Source organism: Brachyhypopomus gauderio, chromosome 6, assembly GCF_052324685.1.
Source record: "Brachyhypopomus gauderio isolate BG-103 chromosome 6, BGAUD_0.2, whole genome shotgun sequence".
Taxonomy (NCBI): Eukaryota; Metazoa; Chordata; class Actinopteri; order Gymnotiformes; family Hypopomidae; genus Brachyhypopomus; species Brachyhypopomus gauderio.
In genome coordinates, this window is record NC_135216.1 from 10647190 (window position 1) to 10665057 (window position 17868).

Below are 17868 nucleotides of genomic sequence, written 5' to 3' on the forward strand. Positions count from 1 at the left end.
TCCAGGGAAGAGTGACCATGAGGAAAGACCCACGTACCCACACACACACACACACACACACACACACACACACACACAAACTGTTGGGTTCCGTCAGCACGTTCCAAACTGTGTTCCTGTGAAAGAGGGGTCGCGTGATGGCCAGTTGAATTATGGATGAGCAAACTAGAGACAGACCACGAACAAAACGAGAGTCAGCTTTCAAAGTAGCACGGGTAACCAGCGGAGGGCTGTTCACAGCTCTCAGTCAATGAGGTTCAAAGGCTGAAATCATCTGGATGTGGGGGAGGTGTGTGTGTGGGGGTGAGTCTGGGGGCGCTATGCTTTCATTCAGATGATGGATGAACAGGTTAAGCAACTGGGTAGCAAAGAGTGCACATGCACACACTCTTACAAACTGCCACTACTCATCCTCATCACTGTGAGCTTGCCTCTGCCACCAACTATCACAGCTAGCGACTTTGTTGGTGAAAAGAGTCTGTGGAAATAGAGGAAGGTCAAGAGAGACAAAGAGAGAGAGAGAGAGAGAGAGAGAGAGAGAGAGAGAGAGAGAGAGAGAGAGATAGGGCTTACACATGATCTCTCCTCCTTTGGTCCATCCTCCTCTTTCACATCTTTGGATACTCACGTTTACACTTAGCTGCTGGAGAGGCTAGGCCAGGCCAGGCCATGGAGGTGCAGAACCCACCTGTCTCCTCCATTAGAGACCAGCGGACTCTGTCCTGCTAAGCTGCGCACATTCCCAACAGCGTTCTCAGTTCTCCAGCCGCACTGGTCAGCCCTGCCTGCTCTGAGCCACCGCTGTCTGGCTGTAGCACTTTCAGAGTTTGTCACAGTCAATTAAGCGGGATCAGCACACATATAACACATTCACAGGAAGGAGTCCCGGCACACTCGGGACCCCTGGTGTATTCTGTCCGCTCCCTAGTGAGATGCAGGAAGATCTGTGAGCCAGCCAAGAGTTTCCATATCGCATCATCACATTTTTACTCACATCTCTCATTCCTATCAGTCATGAAATGGTACACAGGCCCTGTGACCGCCACTTTGCCTTTGATGTAATCATCTACTAAACCATACAAGGTATATGAGTGAACATGGGAGGAGTCCGCTCACCTCACTGAAAAGATTCGAAATGACAGCATACTGTGTGCGAAATTAGCAAGACTACTGTGTCTGGATGTCCTTTTAAGGACAAATTCTACCAAACCTCAAACACCATGTTTGGCACGCAGCACCATGGAAAACCTGACTTTGGAATTGCAACATGAGATTAGTATGACCAGAATAATTCAGCAGGGGCAGTTCTGAGCACTGGAACAGGAATGGTGTTCAGGAAACGACTACTTTTTGTATTCCTTTTTTCTGACATGGCTCCATTTAATTCTCTCTAATAATGTAAAGTAAACATACAAAGATCTGGCAAGAGATTTTCTCTCTTTACTCTTATTTTATAAGAGAGAAAATAAGAAACAAAGTGGTAGACATTCAGCAAAATGAAATGTTGAATGAGTGCAGCAATCTCTTTGTTTCTCTGTGAAATGACGCTGAGATGTGGAGGCTCTTCTACCAGCCACGAGCACAAGGGCACTGCGCTTCAGTGGCTCTGAACATGCACCCCCTCCCACAGTTCCGCCACAAGGTTCCTCTGCTCGGAGTGAACAGGCTGTCCGCGCGCTCTCTTCCAGCGCGAGGAGCCTGCGTCGCGCGCTCTCCGCACCGTGACCTCGCGAGCGCACGGCGTTTGAGAGCACTAGCGGCTCGTGCCTCTTTTACGCTCAGAAGGTAAAGAATGAAGCGGAGGTCAGTGTAAGAACGTGCGTGCATGCACGATCTTCACCATCTGTGAGACCGCTTCATCTGGACCTGTGTGATTAATATGTATGTATTCAGCTCTGGGCAATACGTCGGGCGTCTCGGAGTTAAACCCGAACTGAGCTGGGTCCAAACGTCTCTGGCGTGCTGTATCAGTCGAGGGGCTCACCAGTGGTGTCTAAGCCCTGTGTGCCGTGCTGGAGTGAAGTCGTCTAGATGCTGCATTCACCTTCCATTGGCTTTTTTTTTACTTCTTTGACTTATTTTCTAGGTCAAGGGCTCTTCCTATGGCAGACAGCCAGCTGCAGCTCGGACTCCCATAATCCTGTGAAAGAAATCAAGCTTCCACTGAGAGGTCCCGGGTCTCTCACCCACACACGCACATACTCGGAGCATACATTCACGCGCACCTACACACACACGCTTACACACAAACCATTGTTCACAATAGCCTCCGGTGAGTGGGTGTGTTCTGCTACTATGCACACCTAACTATCCTCCAGTGAGTTATGTAATCGCACTGTGGCACCGTCTGGTTGAATAACTTGTTTTAACCTTACACCAGAGTGGGATGGCTGTAAATGTGAATTGTGGATACTCGCACATCAGTAGGACCTCGGATGCCAGACTAAAAAGGATTGGAATTGTGTCAAATGATCTGTATTTGTTATTATTAGTGTTAGGATAGGTCTGGCCTGGTTCATTTGTTACTTTAGGTTTAGAAATGTCAACACAGAGGGAGGCGAGAAACGTAATTTCGATTCCTTTGTATGTCTGGCACATATAGAGAATTGACAATAATGCCGACTTTGACTTTGACTGGTCATGTTGGGGAGTCTGTTGGCTTTGTAACATGACTGTGAGAATGACAGAGAGAGTTGCATAAACAAAGGCTGTTGAACTGGGTGGGGGGGCAGTGACCATGTACACAAAGGTTACACACAGACGTGCACATTCTCACACACGCCCCAAGAGACTAGAGTCTCTGCTAAGATGTGTTTGTGTGTGGGTGTGTGTGTGTGTGTGTGTGTGTGTGTGTGTGTGTGTGTGTGTGCACGAACACACACACACTTGTTTGTAGATAAAGACAGACAGAAAGAAGAAGGGAGAGGGAGATGGGGAGAAAGAGTATCAGAGACAGAGAGAATCACAGAGAGGGAGTTTTGTATAAAGGTTTTCCGTTCCCTCCCTCCATGTGTGCCTTAGTGTGGCCCGTCAACGTTCCGCAGATGCAAATTTAATACAACACTCTGCACACATTTCATCTGGTCCATGTAGGCTCTCGTTTCATCACTTTAAACACTCAGCCGCTACGAACTGTACACCACGATGGCGGTGCTGTAACTGGGCGATCATACCATGGCGTGCTATCAGTGGGTGGGTACCATGAGACCCTGCGTCTGGCCCCCAGCTCTCCTGCAGAAAGCTGCTCATGAGTCAGATTCTGTAAGCGCGTACTACAGCTCCTCCCTAGAGACTCCTACAGCACGTAGCAGACCATGGGTCAGGGAGATTGGACAAACACACACACACACACACACAGGCACACAGACACTCCAGCGCACACACCCTCGCTAATACGCACACGCACACACAGATGGCAGGCTTCTGCTGGATGTATTATTTGTGTGGTCCCTAGGCCCGTCCTTGCTGGGCTATTTTTAAAAGGCCTAACAGCATGCCCCCATGCTTAAATGCACGCTGTCAGTCAGCAGGCCCACAGATTACACTGTTTCTCGGCCATCTGTGACTGTATTACATTTCACATACAGTATCGTGTTTTACCGCGCGGACGCCGGGCCTCCACGGGCCGCATCGTGAACCACGTGACGTGTGTGTGCGGCAGCGATGCTGCGACAGACACCAAGTGCAAAACGCTCTGCTATCTGCTGCCTGCATTAAAGACTATAGAACAGCTGACCTGAATAGACACGCCGACCACACGCGTGCGCATGGCTCGCCCAGCTTTGCACGCTCACAGATGTACACACAAGCTTACGTGTCTCTCGTACAGCAACTATATTTTTTAAAAGTGACCCGATCTAAACACCCCTGTGTGGTGTCTGTCCCCATTTGCTCCCCACCCACAATCCCCTCCCCTCTTGCCACACGCCCTCTCACTCTCTACCCCTACCTATGATGATTATTTTAGAGACATGAGCCACAGGGCTCCTGGCATACAGTACATACCTCCGGCCGGCCGGACCAGGTACCTGGTCTGCAGAGGCCCCGGTGGATGTCTGTGGAGGCCCCACTAATCCCAGGCTGTACGCAGCAGCCCGCTCCCCGAGAGCGGGCATCGTGCCTGGGCGTCGAGGGCACATTTATCCAGTCCCTCCCTGTTGACTATACTGTGCCAATAGCAGCAGTTAGACCCACGGAAGCGAGCTCCCTCACGACCTTGTTGAGACCCGTACCTCAGCACCTTTGCGGGACTCCCAACACGTTGGATCAACCTGACAGGACGCCTGACCGACTCTGACCTTTTTGATAGCGGAGAGAAAGTTCTTTGGGTTACATGTGGCTCGTAGCGAACCTGGAAACGTCTCTCGGGTGAGGGATTTAGTACCTGTGAGTCGGGAGCTTGACTGAAGACGTTTACCCGCATCGTCCATGCTGAGCCGTTCTTGAGACGCACGTGAGGTGTTCGGAGAGAGAAGGAGGGGCAGAGAGGGAGAAAGAACCCCGGACGGTGGGTGATCGGGATTGTCAGTGGCACAGCTCACTCTAGGAAGACGACACCGGTGAGCACACAGCCTGCACACACTTACACACACACACTGAGACTTTTACTCTCCCCCTCTGTCTCACACACACATGCACACACACACACCTACATGGTCATTATATCTTCTCAGCATGTCTCATCTATCGGTAGTTAACGTGTGACTAGTCTGACAGTCGCCCTTGATGAATCTCTCCAACTTAACCAATGGGGAGAGCAGAAAGACAGTGGTATAGAAGGGGCTCTTACACATTAGCACAGACTTCCACACCAGCCATATGGAGGAAGTGCCTGGGTACTGCAGGGGGGGGGGGGACCAGAATCATTTTCATATTCTTGCTCAATGCTTCCTGCAGAGTAGGCTAGAAAAGTAGGTCAGGGTCTCGGTGCAGCACGAAAACTTTTCTTTCGTACGGATGAAGATACGAGGAGTATGCGAGTGATATCTAATTGGTCCGGCAGCAATTTGGAATATTTTGTCTGTGCTCGGGGCAAGAGCGCTTATTAAATCAAGAGAAAATGTAGCACAGCCGTGGTTGTAGCTTTAACCACAGAAACACTACAGATCTGTCTTCACGCGCTGGGCGGCCCCTCCTTCTTCTGTCTCTCTCCCTCTCCTCGTCTTTCTTCAGCCAGGCCTGGGTGCTGATAGTACTACGTGCCTCAGCTGACAGCACATGCCGAGACAGCACATTCCACATTATTACTACTTCAGATGTTTGTGCCCCAGAAGCATTCTCATTGGTGGGGGAGCCTCTGACACAAGCCTTGGAGACAGCCAATGAGGCGTAAGCTTGGAGGAACAGCAAAGCAGAGAGAGAGAGAGAGAGAGAGAGAGAGAGAGAGAGAGAGAGAGAGAGGGAGAGGAAGTAAATCATTGGTAGCTGGTCCCAGGACAGCTCAGTGTTATAGACTGTAGAGCAGCTGCACACTTCCAACTACAAAAACCATACAGATATTAAACTGACATTAAACTAAGATTTAGTAGTGGTTACACAATCAATTTTGTATCTTAAACTATGTGAAGCAAACTTTCCTATTATTTTCATAGATTACATTACCAGGTTCTCTCCAGATACAGTTGTTATTTCTCCTTAACAGATTCATAGACTAGATCTCTCTTTAATCCACAAACACATATAATATGCCCGTATGCGCATGCACACACGCACACACACGCACACTTCACATCTTTGAGACAACAGAAATCCAGACAGACCCCAGACTATCCTCAGTTCTTGCCAGCAGTCAGTCCCACACTGACCAGCTAACTGAGACTTCTCTGTTAGGCCTGTGGCCCTCGTGTATCTTATTTTGACGTCTGTGAATCAGCCCACGGGACACTGAGGACACTGAGGACACTCGTCCCTCTGATGTTTCAGATTCTCGGTGACACTGCCAGAGTCGTACTGCTTCCCACCCCATCTTGAGCTGATTTTAAAGGCCTTGGAATGCACAGAGAGTGAAAGATGTCCAACGCATCTCACAGTACAGAGCGCTGGGACCAGATGCTGAGTCACTGCTGAGATTTTTGTGTTTTTGGCTGTTACCTGAATCAAATGGAACAAATCCATCAGCACACTGGAAGTAGCTAGAAATGCTTTATCTAACGAGACTATAAAAACTGTGGAACATACACTGTATTATACTCTTAATGGATGAATTGTTTTAGATGTAGTGATACAATTTCCCCCTGTTATCAATCAACCGATTAATAAAAATTTCAGATATCATTCAAGCAGTTTATTAGTTACAGCCACAGCCTGTTTGCTTAGTGACTCCATCTACTGGCTGTAAGATGCACTGCAACTCTTAAGGCCATAAACGAGGAATCGGCACAGGCTAATCTACACTGTCTGTTTAGTAAACAGGGGATATGCTGTGCTTTATGGCAAACAGACATTGAACACGATGCCCAGGACAGCAGGGTGGGGTGAAGTGGGCAGAGTGAACTTTCACAACTTTCACTTTTCTCAGATACCACGTAAGCACTTTGTCCTAAGTGCCATTTCAGGCTTTGTTGTAAAGCTGTTCCTGGACATTGACCTGCTAAAGCAAACAGCAGAGGTGACATGAGGTCCTGAAGCACACAACAATCAAACACGCAGATTATGAGCAGATTATCTGTGAATATCAGTTTAGTAAGCTCACCTGCATTAGCATGAGACGATAAGGCTATGGCTTGTGTTGACACGGTTCAACTGCACTGTCAAGGTTACAACAAATAAACAACACAAATATATAATAAAGCATAATATATAGCATTATACATTATATATATATATATATATATATATATATATATATATATATATATATATATATATTAGGGGTGGGACTCGATTAAAAAAATTAATCGAATTAATCGGAAGCTTTGTAATTAATTAATCGAAATTAATCGCATTTTAATCGCATTTCAGTATTTAACATGAGAAATATTAATTTAAGTTTGAATGATGAATGAATCAATGAACATAATCATAAACTTCAACATCTTGTTTATTTTTCCACCAGTCTACTACGAAGACCAATATATGTGTAGTGTGCAGAAAACAGTTCAGAACATTGGAAATTCTGACCAAAAATGTTGTTTAATTTAGGGAGTTTTGCTCAGGATATTGGAAGAATTGAAGTAAATCAGAAGATGTTTTTTAATACCATTTTAGATGGTAGACTTTCTTTAATTTCCCAGGCCTCTGCCATAGGCATCTTCATAGTGCCTAGAAGTGGTCTTCTGCATGCTCAAAGCAAATGACTGGATCTTCATCATCTTTATAGATTCATCATCTATAATATGAGCTGTCACACCAAGATCATTCTTGTTGCTAACAGAGGTCCAGTGATCCCCAGTCAGAGCCACATTTGTGGCACTCTTCACAATAACCTGTTTTAATTCTTTCCTCATCATACAGCTGCTGGATTTTCTTCGACATTGTCTTTCTGGGGTGAGTTTCCCAAAACGTTCTTAGTGCCAAGTACTTCGTCACCTCGTTCTTACGTACGAGGTTAAGAAGTACTTGGCGCTAAGAACGTTTTGGGAAACTCACCCCTGGACGGTAGTTCGTAACTTGCATCAGTTGACGCAATTCGCAGCGCTTCTTGTAAGCATTTATCTTCGACCACAGAGAGCGGACAACACAAATAATGTGACGCATCACGTATAAACGCGTGCGGAGTCGCGCGCTACGGCCATTCGCGAAAGTTTAATCCAGTCTTAATGGTCCAATGAAGGTCATTTAAAAACCAGGACGTTTCCTCACAGGATGTGAATTACGGACGTTTGGTCACCCTATCGTACTAGGAATACATTTAGCAGCTAAGTTATCATTACTGACCTGCGCGTTAAGCTGGGCGTACACTGTGCGATTTTTGGCCCATTTTCAGCCGATTTTTCACTCGTTTCGGCTCAATCGCGTGTCGTGCATCGTATAGTTTACACAGGTAAACGAGGAGCGATTCACAACTCCCGATCAGAAATCGCAGCGTCGCAAGAACATCAAACATGTTTGAAATTCAAATCGCTCCTCGTGAGAGTATCGCACTGTTGAAGCAGCTCCACGAGCCGACTCTCCCTGCGATTTAGTCGTACAGTTTGAGCTGGAGCTGAGTACACGATTTAAAATATCGCAGTGTACGCCCAGCTTTAGCCGCAACATGTTTTGCGTTGAGGTGGTAACGAAGGGTGGAAGTGCTCCTGTGATAAGCGAACTCCTTCCTACATAAAGTGTAAATAACACTATTTTTGTTTGTACTTCCATCTGAAAGTTTCTTATATTTAAATTTCCCATCCACCAGCGTAGCCTCTTCAGTCATCTCCATCATGATCATCTTATTGTGTGTCCATAATCTGTATGCCCGGAACTCGCGCACTGAGAAACATTCCACGGTGCAAAAGTGTCTCGTCCGTTAAATGCGTTAAAATGCGTTAATTTTTTTAGTGCGTTAATTTTCCTGTAATTAATTAATCGAAATTAACGCGTTAAAGTCCCACCACTAATATATATATATACATATATGACATAGCATCCATAGCTATGTTATGCTATACTATGTATAATATATATTTTTTACATTTTTTAACAAATGTAGAGGCACTATGCAGGAAAGAAATTAATTATAGAAATAATACATTCGTATTTAAATAATTAATTAAATACAAATAATTAATTCTTTTCAGATAGGCAGAACCAGTTTTTTTTTACATATTACATATTTAAAACATGGGAGCTGTCTCATCACAGGATACACTTCCCTGTGTCTGACAAGGCTGTATGAGGCTCTGGATGTGTGAAAACACTCAGGTCTGACACCACCCTTCTCTTTTAACATATTTCTTTTTAGCACATGGAAAACTTATAAAAATATAGACTAGACTTCTGTGAACCACAGATGGCCATTTCAATAAATCAGGTCAGCACATATTTTAAATACAGTCAAGCAAAGAAGAGAAATCAGTGAGTCTCCAGCACTACATTTCTAAATGTAACTCGCCCCTTTCTATTTCGAATCCCAAATCTTTACAAAGCAGATAGTATTGAAGAAGGCAGAGGCAGCATTGTGCTCAATTCTTATATAACTGAGCTTTGGTGAAGCTCCCTGAATCTTAATGCTGGAAATTCCACACCTTCTGGATTCACAGGCACACGACCTGAAGAGAATATGGAATTGTGCTACCTGCAGGTTTAACCCACATTTCTTGATTTCTCTTCCAATTCATTTCCCAGCTTTCCATTCTCTGCTCTTTTCTCTTATTTGACCCACATGATGCACAATTACAGAGTACCGACCTCCCGTCTGTCTTTGTGTGAGGGATGACAACAAGTGCTTTTTGTCACCTCCAGGGTCTCCGGGTGAGCTTTACAGAGCCGTAGAGAGTCTGACCCCTGCGTGCTTATCACAGAAGTGCAGTCCGTGCAGGAAAATGGCACTGCCGTTCTGCCAATACACACAGCGGGCGAGGAAGCTTCTGCCCACAGTCTCATTAGGATTCTGGGGAGAATGTCTAACTTTGGGAGCTGTCTTATCGCAGGGTGTACTTTCTCCTGTGTCTGACAAGGCTGTCTGAGGCTCTGGATGCATGAAAACACTCGGGTCTGATACCACCCTTCCCTTTAAAGCCAGCAGTGCATAGGGCGGAGGATGTAATCCAAGCTGCCTCTCTTAATGAGGTCAGCCGGTTCAGCCTCACCTGGGCTTCATCGGCCCAGGACAGGGGCCACGGATCCTTCACCCACGACTTGTCCTTCCTTTGACAGAGGCTGGGATCCCTATCCTGTCTCATAGCGAGAGACTTGAAGAGACCTGAGCCCACCAGTTCTGCTTTTCAGCGGGAGAAGAGTAATCCACAACGCTGCAGGAAAAGCTCGCTGACAGGCCGCCGCAGTGGTGCGGTCTGTAGCAGGTAAAAGGAAGCTCGGAAAGGCACAGGGGATGCGAGGCTTTGACCGTGTATGCGTGCATGAGCCGCCGGAAAGATTAGAATGGTTTCAATATCGTAGAATGAAGATTATCTGCTGATTATGAAGAACTGGCTTACACCAGTTTAATGAGAATGCACGATTAACCAGTTAACTTACTGGTGATGCTACACATGCTTTCTGTCACAGACAAGTGGGATCAGATAAAGCATTCTACCAGTGACACGTGGCGGTCATACACAGAGTTGTTCCATATTTAGGGTGGCGTAATTAGAGGCATCAGCAAGTAACATGGAGTTTGGTATTATTGCGGGTGGATCTGTGCAGGATGGCTCCTTCCTGTTCTGTGGGTTATTGTTGTAGAATTTCACTAGCACCTCTGTGATAGCTCCTAATTCGAGGCGTCATGGCAACAAGGCTCTCACCTGACTCACAGAGTCACAGGCGGTAAGATACAGTGGCACCACATGAAACAACAGCTACTTTAATGAGAACTTGTTTTCAAATATTCCCGAAAGAAAAGAACAAATAGAAATTTCTGTTCGTGAAGATGTGTTATGTGAGCTTTGTGAACTCACTGTGTTTATGTATGTATATGTGTACACACACACACACACACACACATATATATATATATATATATATATATATATATATATATATATATATATATATATATATATATATATGGGCACCCGAGCTAGCCTACAGCTGCAACTGTAAATGATTTTCATGACATACTGAATGTTTAATGTTTTTTCTGACAAGGGTAAATATTTTCCTAAGATAATTTCCTGTCATTTTCTAGGAATCCTCTGGTCAGAAATTAGGTATTAGATATTAGAAAACTGCTCCAACACAAACTGTCTGAAGAGTGTCTGCTCACCTCCCCTTACCTTATGAGTTACACATGACATACAGATTGTTATGTGCTCACAATTCTGTTTGTTGTTATACATGTTCAGTAATAAGTAAGAACTGCTGCTTGCGTAAGTATTAAACCCCTTCAGACTAGTACTTGAAACAATGATTTATTACTGTAATAATTATAGTTTTAGGTCTGTTGGGTTAATACCAGCGTACTGTTTATTTTTCCAATTCCTCCTACAGATTTGCTTGATGTTCAGGTTGGTTGAGTAGTGCCTGGTGACGGCAATTTTTGAAACGTGCAAGAGATTTTTAATTGCACTAAAATCTGAACTTTGTCTTGGTCATTGTAGAACATTCACCTTTTTGTTGTTCATCCTCTACTTCATGGCCTTGTGCTTGGGATCATCGTGCTGCTGGAGTGAGTTTTCACACATGCTGTAGCTAATTTCTTTTAGCAGACCAAAACAGGTCGTCTTGCAGCATTTCCCTGTATTTTGAAGTCCAGTTTAATATGTCCAGTTTGTTGAGGAAAAGCATACACACAAAGCATCATTTGTAATCCAGATTAATTTGATCATTTATAATGGGATTGAGTATTTCAGCAAGGCACTGTATATGTGTAGGGGCTTGATAATTGATGCAAAACGTGGAAATAAATCATAATTATGTTTATGTCTATGTTCCTGTCAGTAGATTATAAAGAGTATTTGTAATTGTACACACAAATATGTCAGCACTTTTTAAGCTTTACCTGCGAACACCTTGTTCCACTGGTACAACAATTTCAGTACATGTTCCAGAAATAATCTCATTTAAATTCAACAGAATTACGATCAGAGTTAAGGCTATTGGCACTCAGCACACTGCTGTTCTCAGTCAGCTCAGCAGCCCGGCTCAGTTGTCAGACTAACCTGCTTGAGCTGTCTTAAGCCTGCCAATCACAGACAGAGGTGTGTGGGCCGGGTGAAGCAATGCCTAATGGGACAACCTTAAACCCCAGTGATGAGGACGTGGAGCCAGGTACTGGCAATCCAGCAGCCCTCGCAGGCTCTGTGATCAAGGCACCGTGCAGCTAAATTAAAAGTCCATTACAAAACAAGGCCGATGGATGGGGTAGTGGGTGGTGTAAAGGTTCTTTAGTTTAGATTCGTAGATAAAACCGCAGGGGTTTTTTTTTCCTAGTGCATGCATAATGCATGAAGCATCACCTACAGGACACATTAGCTGCTGATATAGATCTAAGCACGTCTAATGTTTTTTGTAAAGCAACCAACATCACATTGTTCTGGAAATTAACGTGAAAGCTAATAGTGTTCTCAGAACACAGGGCACACATAAAAGCTTGTTCATTAAATAATGCAAATAAGCTTATATGTCATGGAATTAGTAAGTGATAAATGCAAATGCACACATGTCAGCAAGTTAGCACTTATTGTCCCGTTTACATAGTGAATTACAGTCATGGTAAATAACTTCATGTTTATGTCAATGTGTGCTAATGACAGCTTAGGTTTTGCGCCATCTGTGCCCACTTTCTTCATAAGACCCCCCCCCCCCCCCCCCCCCCCGAGATGGAATGATAGAATTCCAGAAAGTCTACAAACATGGAAGAAAAATAAAGCAAGCATGCTAGATTATCAATTCTTTATTTATGTCAAAATATTAAGCATTGCTCTCAAAGTAAATTTTCATGATTGCTCATGATATGAAATGAAAGCCTTTTTGCAGACTTAATTCAGAGTTGCCATAACGAGACATGTCAAATCCTGTGCGTCACAGCAACACATTTACATTAACCCAAATAACCTTTTAGCATTATAGTCAAGGCTTGTTGATGTATAAATGTCGCCCCCTAGTGTATATCAAACGAACACTGTCCGAGTTCACACAGACTCAAATGAGAACACAATATAGTGGTCTCAGAACAAACCTCCCCTCACAAACACAGAATTTATATTTATACTTACAAACCACTAATTCAGTTGTTATAAAGCTGGACAATGGCATGTTGCCCAAATGTGCAGCAGAGCTCTAGATGCAAATACAAAAAGACAGTAAACCAATAAAACAAATTTTGAAGCTTTAACTACTGTACAAGTCCCGCATATACTGGCTCATGCAGGGGGGGTGGGGGTGCATTTTTCTTCAGCTCTTGGAGCACTGACAGAATTGCTGTGCTCAAATTCCAAATAAATTGAAATGCAAACAAAATCTGATGGACAAACAAAACAGAATGTTTACAGTAATCAGGGAACTGGATTTTCCACCGGTTACTGCTGACACTGTTATAAAAAACAAAGTCTACGGTTCAGTTTCATACAAAATAGCGTGTTTGTATAAAGAGAGGGATATAAAAAATTGCTATGAAGTGCAATTTTGAACACTTCTTTTACTACAGTACACAAAATAACTTTGAGTACAGTCATGAGTTCCATAAATTATGCATTTATTATCTTTGAATCTCTCATTAGCTAAACTTATGTATACAAGAATGAACTCGTAAATGCTGTGTAAATTATGTACACTGCCATTCAGTATATTAATCAACAAGCACTTTAGTAAGGTTCCTACAGGGGCTAATATTCATGCAGTACACTGCTGTGTGTATTATAGAGCGATCGAATAGAGACGGCGTATAAGATACCATAGGGCGGGTAGGCAGCCATGTTTACAGCCTCCCAAACAGTGATGGCCTTAACAAGAGAAGTACGTTCCAGACAGTGACATGAGAAAGAGGAATGTACTCCACGATATGAAGGCAAATGCCAGGCAGACACCTGCCAAAGGACAGGCTAAACTCCCTCACTTCAGTGCATTGAGAAGAGTGTTGTCTTTTCTGGCTGTTTGGTCAGACTCTGGATAATACTAACGAAACCCCTTTGGTGAATAAAGTGAATAAGACTGTAAGTCCTTCATCTAGACCTGATAGTCGTGTTAACCAAAACCTTCAACACGAAACCTACAGAAGAGGCAAAGAATATTATTGTCCTATCGGCAATAAGCTAAAAATTACGCATGATTCCTGAACACACAGGAAGCTTCTTCCTCAAATATTTTTGAAGATTGACTCAAAGCAATAATACACATGAATCAAATACAAATGGTTTAACAGAAGCTCCACAGAACAGGCCAAACTTCAGCGGTATCGTCATTACTCCCCTCGTCCTCTTCTTGGGGGGGGGGGGGGGGGGGGGGCTCTGGTGTGTTACTGAAGGTCTGATACCAGTCAGAAGAGCTTCTTGTGTTTCATTATAGCACAACTGTGCTGTTGTAAGATTACTTATTCATTTTTTTTTTGCGCGCGCATTAGGATATGATACTTTGCCATAGTTTGTTTTCAAAATAAAATTAATATATGGAGTCAAACCAATTTGTGTACTACATAATTAGAAGTCTGTAGGATCACTAACTTTTCAAACACAAAATTTGAATGAAATCTTGATGTCAGAATCAAAAATCATTTCAAACATGAAAATTTGTATATCGTGAGACCCTTATCAATTACATTACAATACACCGCTAAAGCCCTTCTAGACTTCAGTATAGTCATGACTCCCTCAACATCAACACTATAAAGATACATTTAGATTGGGCCGTTCATGATCTCCAGCCCTGGTCATCTAGCACCCCTACGTCGAACAACGATGGTTCCAGCCACAATGTCATACACAGTCCTGTTGTGTTGGAAGAAGAGCAGTGTGATGAAGACGGGGAAGAGGAACGCGATGGATAAGTTCTTATTCAAAGCACGTACTGTTGAACTGCAAGTGAAAAACAGCCATAGGACCAAACAGGTTATCGCAATATCAGTGCAAGCTTTAATGCAGGTTTTTTTTTACATACCAAAAAGAGTTATGCTTTATGTTGTTTGTTAATCACTTACATATGTGCTTGTGCAATATCGATACTGCAGTGTGCTGGAATATGCAAATAAGTCTACTAACAAATTTCTTTGGTGGTCTAGGACCAATCCAACAATTATCACTCTTCAGAGAGTGTTTTAATGATGTTTGGTTGAAACAAAACAATGTGAGTCGAATGTATAGTTGATTGATCAAACCAAATCAGTTTTTCCATATACTGTAAGACATCAGATTACATCACAATATATTTTGACCATATGATGCAGCACTAATATCAATTACATCTGTGATTGTACTCACGCAGACAAGGTGACATTAGATGCTGGTACCACCAGGACACGGTTGGGTCGTACCAAGACTATAGAGTCACAGGTGACAACTCGCAGACCAAGCAGAAACTTCCCAGGAGTAGCACCTCCTGCTCCCCAAATACAGATGATCTTCAGGGAAGGAAAGAGAGGAAAGTCAATATTGATTTAAGAGGAACAGATATAACACTGCATTACATGCACAAGTGACTTATCAAGTATAATCTTATGTGAGTATATAATCGAGTGTTTTGGGTTTAAATTTTCAATGAGAGTGAATTCAAGAGAGGTAGTCAGTAAACAAATATGATTTGTTCTCATATGTATTGTTCACCTCAGTGAAAAAAAAAATCAAGGGAGCACTATAAGCAAAGTAGAACTATTAAAGATTTCTAAAGATGTCAGAAATGCACAGGAAAGTATGTTCATGTTAGACATGTTGAAAACGTTCAATGCATGCAGAATTCAGTTTAGATCATCGTACAGGCAATTTCATGGTGTATACGGAAACGGCAGCTTTACACCGGGCGTGAAGTTGAAGTTATAGCTTTGAAGCTTTGGAATAAAACAGAAGAGCACCCCCCACGTGCCCCACTCACCTCATAGAAACACACCAGAACCCTGTACACCAGTGCCACCGCCATCATTTTCTGCAGGTCCTCAAGTGAGGTGTTCTCATCTATCTCCTCAACTACAAACTGCATTACAATTTTGGAAATGTCCCTGTGGGCAGAATCACAGGGATTAAAACACGCGTTACCAATCTGTGAAAACAGGTCTTAAGATGTACCATAACAATAAGTAGCATACCACTGGCACAACAATGTCAGCAGTGGTTTGTCTTTATCAGAAGTGACAGGACACTGTTGCAACTAGTGACTTACTTCATTCCACTTAGGTGCATGATCCACAAAACTATGGTTGCTTTAACACAGAAGAGGATGAAGAAGTCTACCATTTCTGCTAGAAATCTGTGTAAAGGGGAGGGAATGTTGTACTCTCTACCTAAAACAGAAAAAATAAACAAGATGGATGGGCAAATCAAAACAAAAAAAACGATTTGTAACCTGGGTGTTAGTATCTATAGTCTAGTTTTAACAGCTAGCTGGTTCTCAAAGCAGACAAACACGGTCTTGAACTTGGAAATGTCCAACATTGGGGACAAGCTAGCTGACCACACATAAACGTGGTTCGTCTGTGAGGTAACCGGACGTCTGAGCGGCTGGAGCCGGAGAGGTTGGCCGGCTCCACTGAGGGCGTCTCGGTCTAGTCAGCTACCTGCCGGCGGCACCGCGTTCCCATTGGGCTGCGCTGGGCTCGTAGCCGCCGGCGCTGCTGCTGCCGCCGAGGGACTCCCAGACGGAGCACCGTTGGTTTGAGGCGGACCGGCGAGCTGGTTGTACCAGCCGGCCATGTCCGAGGAGGTTGGGACGAACGGGTGGGGAGCGGGGCCGGGAGCCTGGCTGCCCCGCAGCGGCGGGTGACACGGAGGGAACGGCAGCGCCGACATAAACATCCAGTTCTGCCAGTTAGCATAGCCGCAGTAGTAGTGCCACATCCACTCTTGTAACTTCTTGCAGTATTCTGCCCTTGAAACGTTAGGGTCTCCGCCCAGGCTTTTGCCGTCCGCCGTTCGCTCCTCCTCGGTTTTCATCGTGGCCATGTTTAGTCGTTTTAAAACGTGTTTATTACCGTCACCTCGCCCGAGAAGCTGATCTTCCCGCTACCATCGGCCATGCTAATTCTCGCTACGTCCTGGACTCTACCATTCCGGGATACATAGGAAACTGTAACAAGTAATTTGACACACACGAGACTATGTTTGTATCCTTTTTAGTTCGAGTTAGCGAAAATTAAAATTAATTGTATATAAAAAACCGTGGGGTAACAAATAAAGACGTTTAACAAACAAACACCCAAATCTAACAGCACACCCATAACAGTTATCAATGGTGCAGACCATGAGCATCTTGTGCACTTTCCTAAGTGAATGTTACAGGATATTTCAAAGTGACTAAATACAATGAATAGGAAATTAATTGAAATTCCAAATGCAGTACCGAAATCAAAGTTAGTCCATTGTCCAAGACATACAAAATGAAATTAACGACCGAAATGCAGTCAGATCAGTGTTAACCACAGGGGTACTTGCTCAAACACATAAATAAAGTATGTATGTATAAATTAATTAATTAAATAAATAAATAAATAAAAACAAGTGAAACGTAGTTAAAATATTTATTTTAGGAGATGACCACAAGGGGGCAGCAGTGTATTTCCCCTCTGGAACACACGCTTGTTTGAATTCGAGCTTTATTTTAAAAGTGAACGAAAGGAAGTCATAGAAAAAGGTGTGTGATGTGCAAATATTGGCCATTCATCATTTTGTGCTGTAACCCAGAGATTCCGTCTAAGTGGGACTCAAATCAAACTTGATAGTTTTTTATATAGCCTGGGACGTCTAGTCTGGACTTCTAGTCCTCCTAGTTCTGTCTGTAGCTATAATGAGTCAAAGTAAATAGTGTGAACCACCAAAATCTCATTCAGAAACAATGTGATTTTGCGCCAGCTGTAGTCAGCGGGCCAAAAAGAAGTGATATATTTTATTTCCCTTTATCACTCTCTTTTTCTACTGGAGTAACTTTGCTGACTAGGCTGCACTAGGCCTGTGTGGCAGATCTCGGTTGCCTAGGTCTCAGTTGCCTAGTGACTGTACTGAGCCTTGAATAGAAGCCCCCAGGCATAAGAGAATGCATGTGTGAGCCTGATCAACCCTGACAAGCCATGGGGTGACTTGTCTGTAAATAATCAGAGTAAAGGGGTGAAATAACAGATGCGTCTAGCAAATGCTGACCTGTATGAAACCAACA

The 17868-nt window shown here is 43.7% G+C and overlaps 1 protein-coding gene across 1 annotated transcript; it reads right to left on the minus strand.

Moving 5' to 3' along the window:
- Nucleotides 1-12456: 12456 nt before the first annotated feature.
- Nucleotides 12457-16763, minus strand: fam8a1a (family with sequence similarity 8 member A1a). Its single transcript, XM_077008621.1, has 5 exons — nt 16277-16763; nt 15883-16003; nt 15598-15721; nt 14991-15130; nt 12457-14588 (listed from the first exon to the last, which is right to left on the minus strand). Exons 1-5 carry the CDS (start codon nt 16659-16661, stop codon nt 14444-14446), a joined length of 915 nt encoding a protein of 304 aa, XP_076864736.1. The 5' UTR covers nt 16662-16763; the 3' UTR covers nt 12457-14443.
- Nucleotides 16764-17868: the final 1105 nt, after the last annotated feature.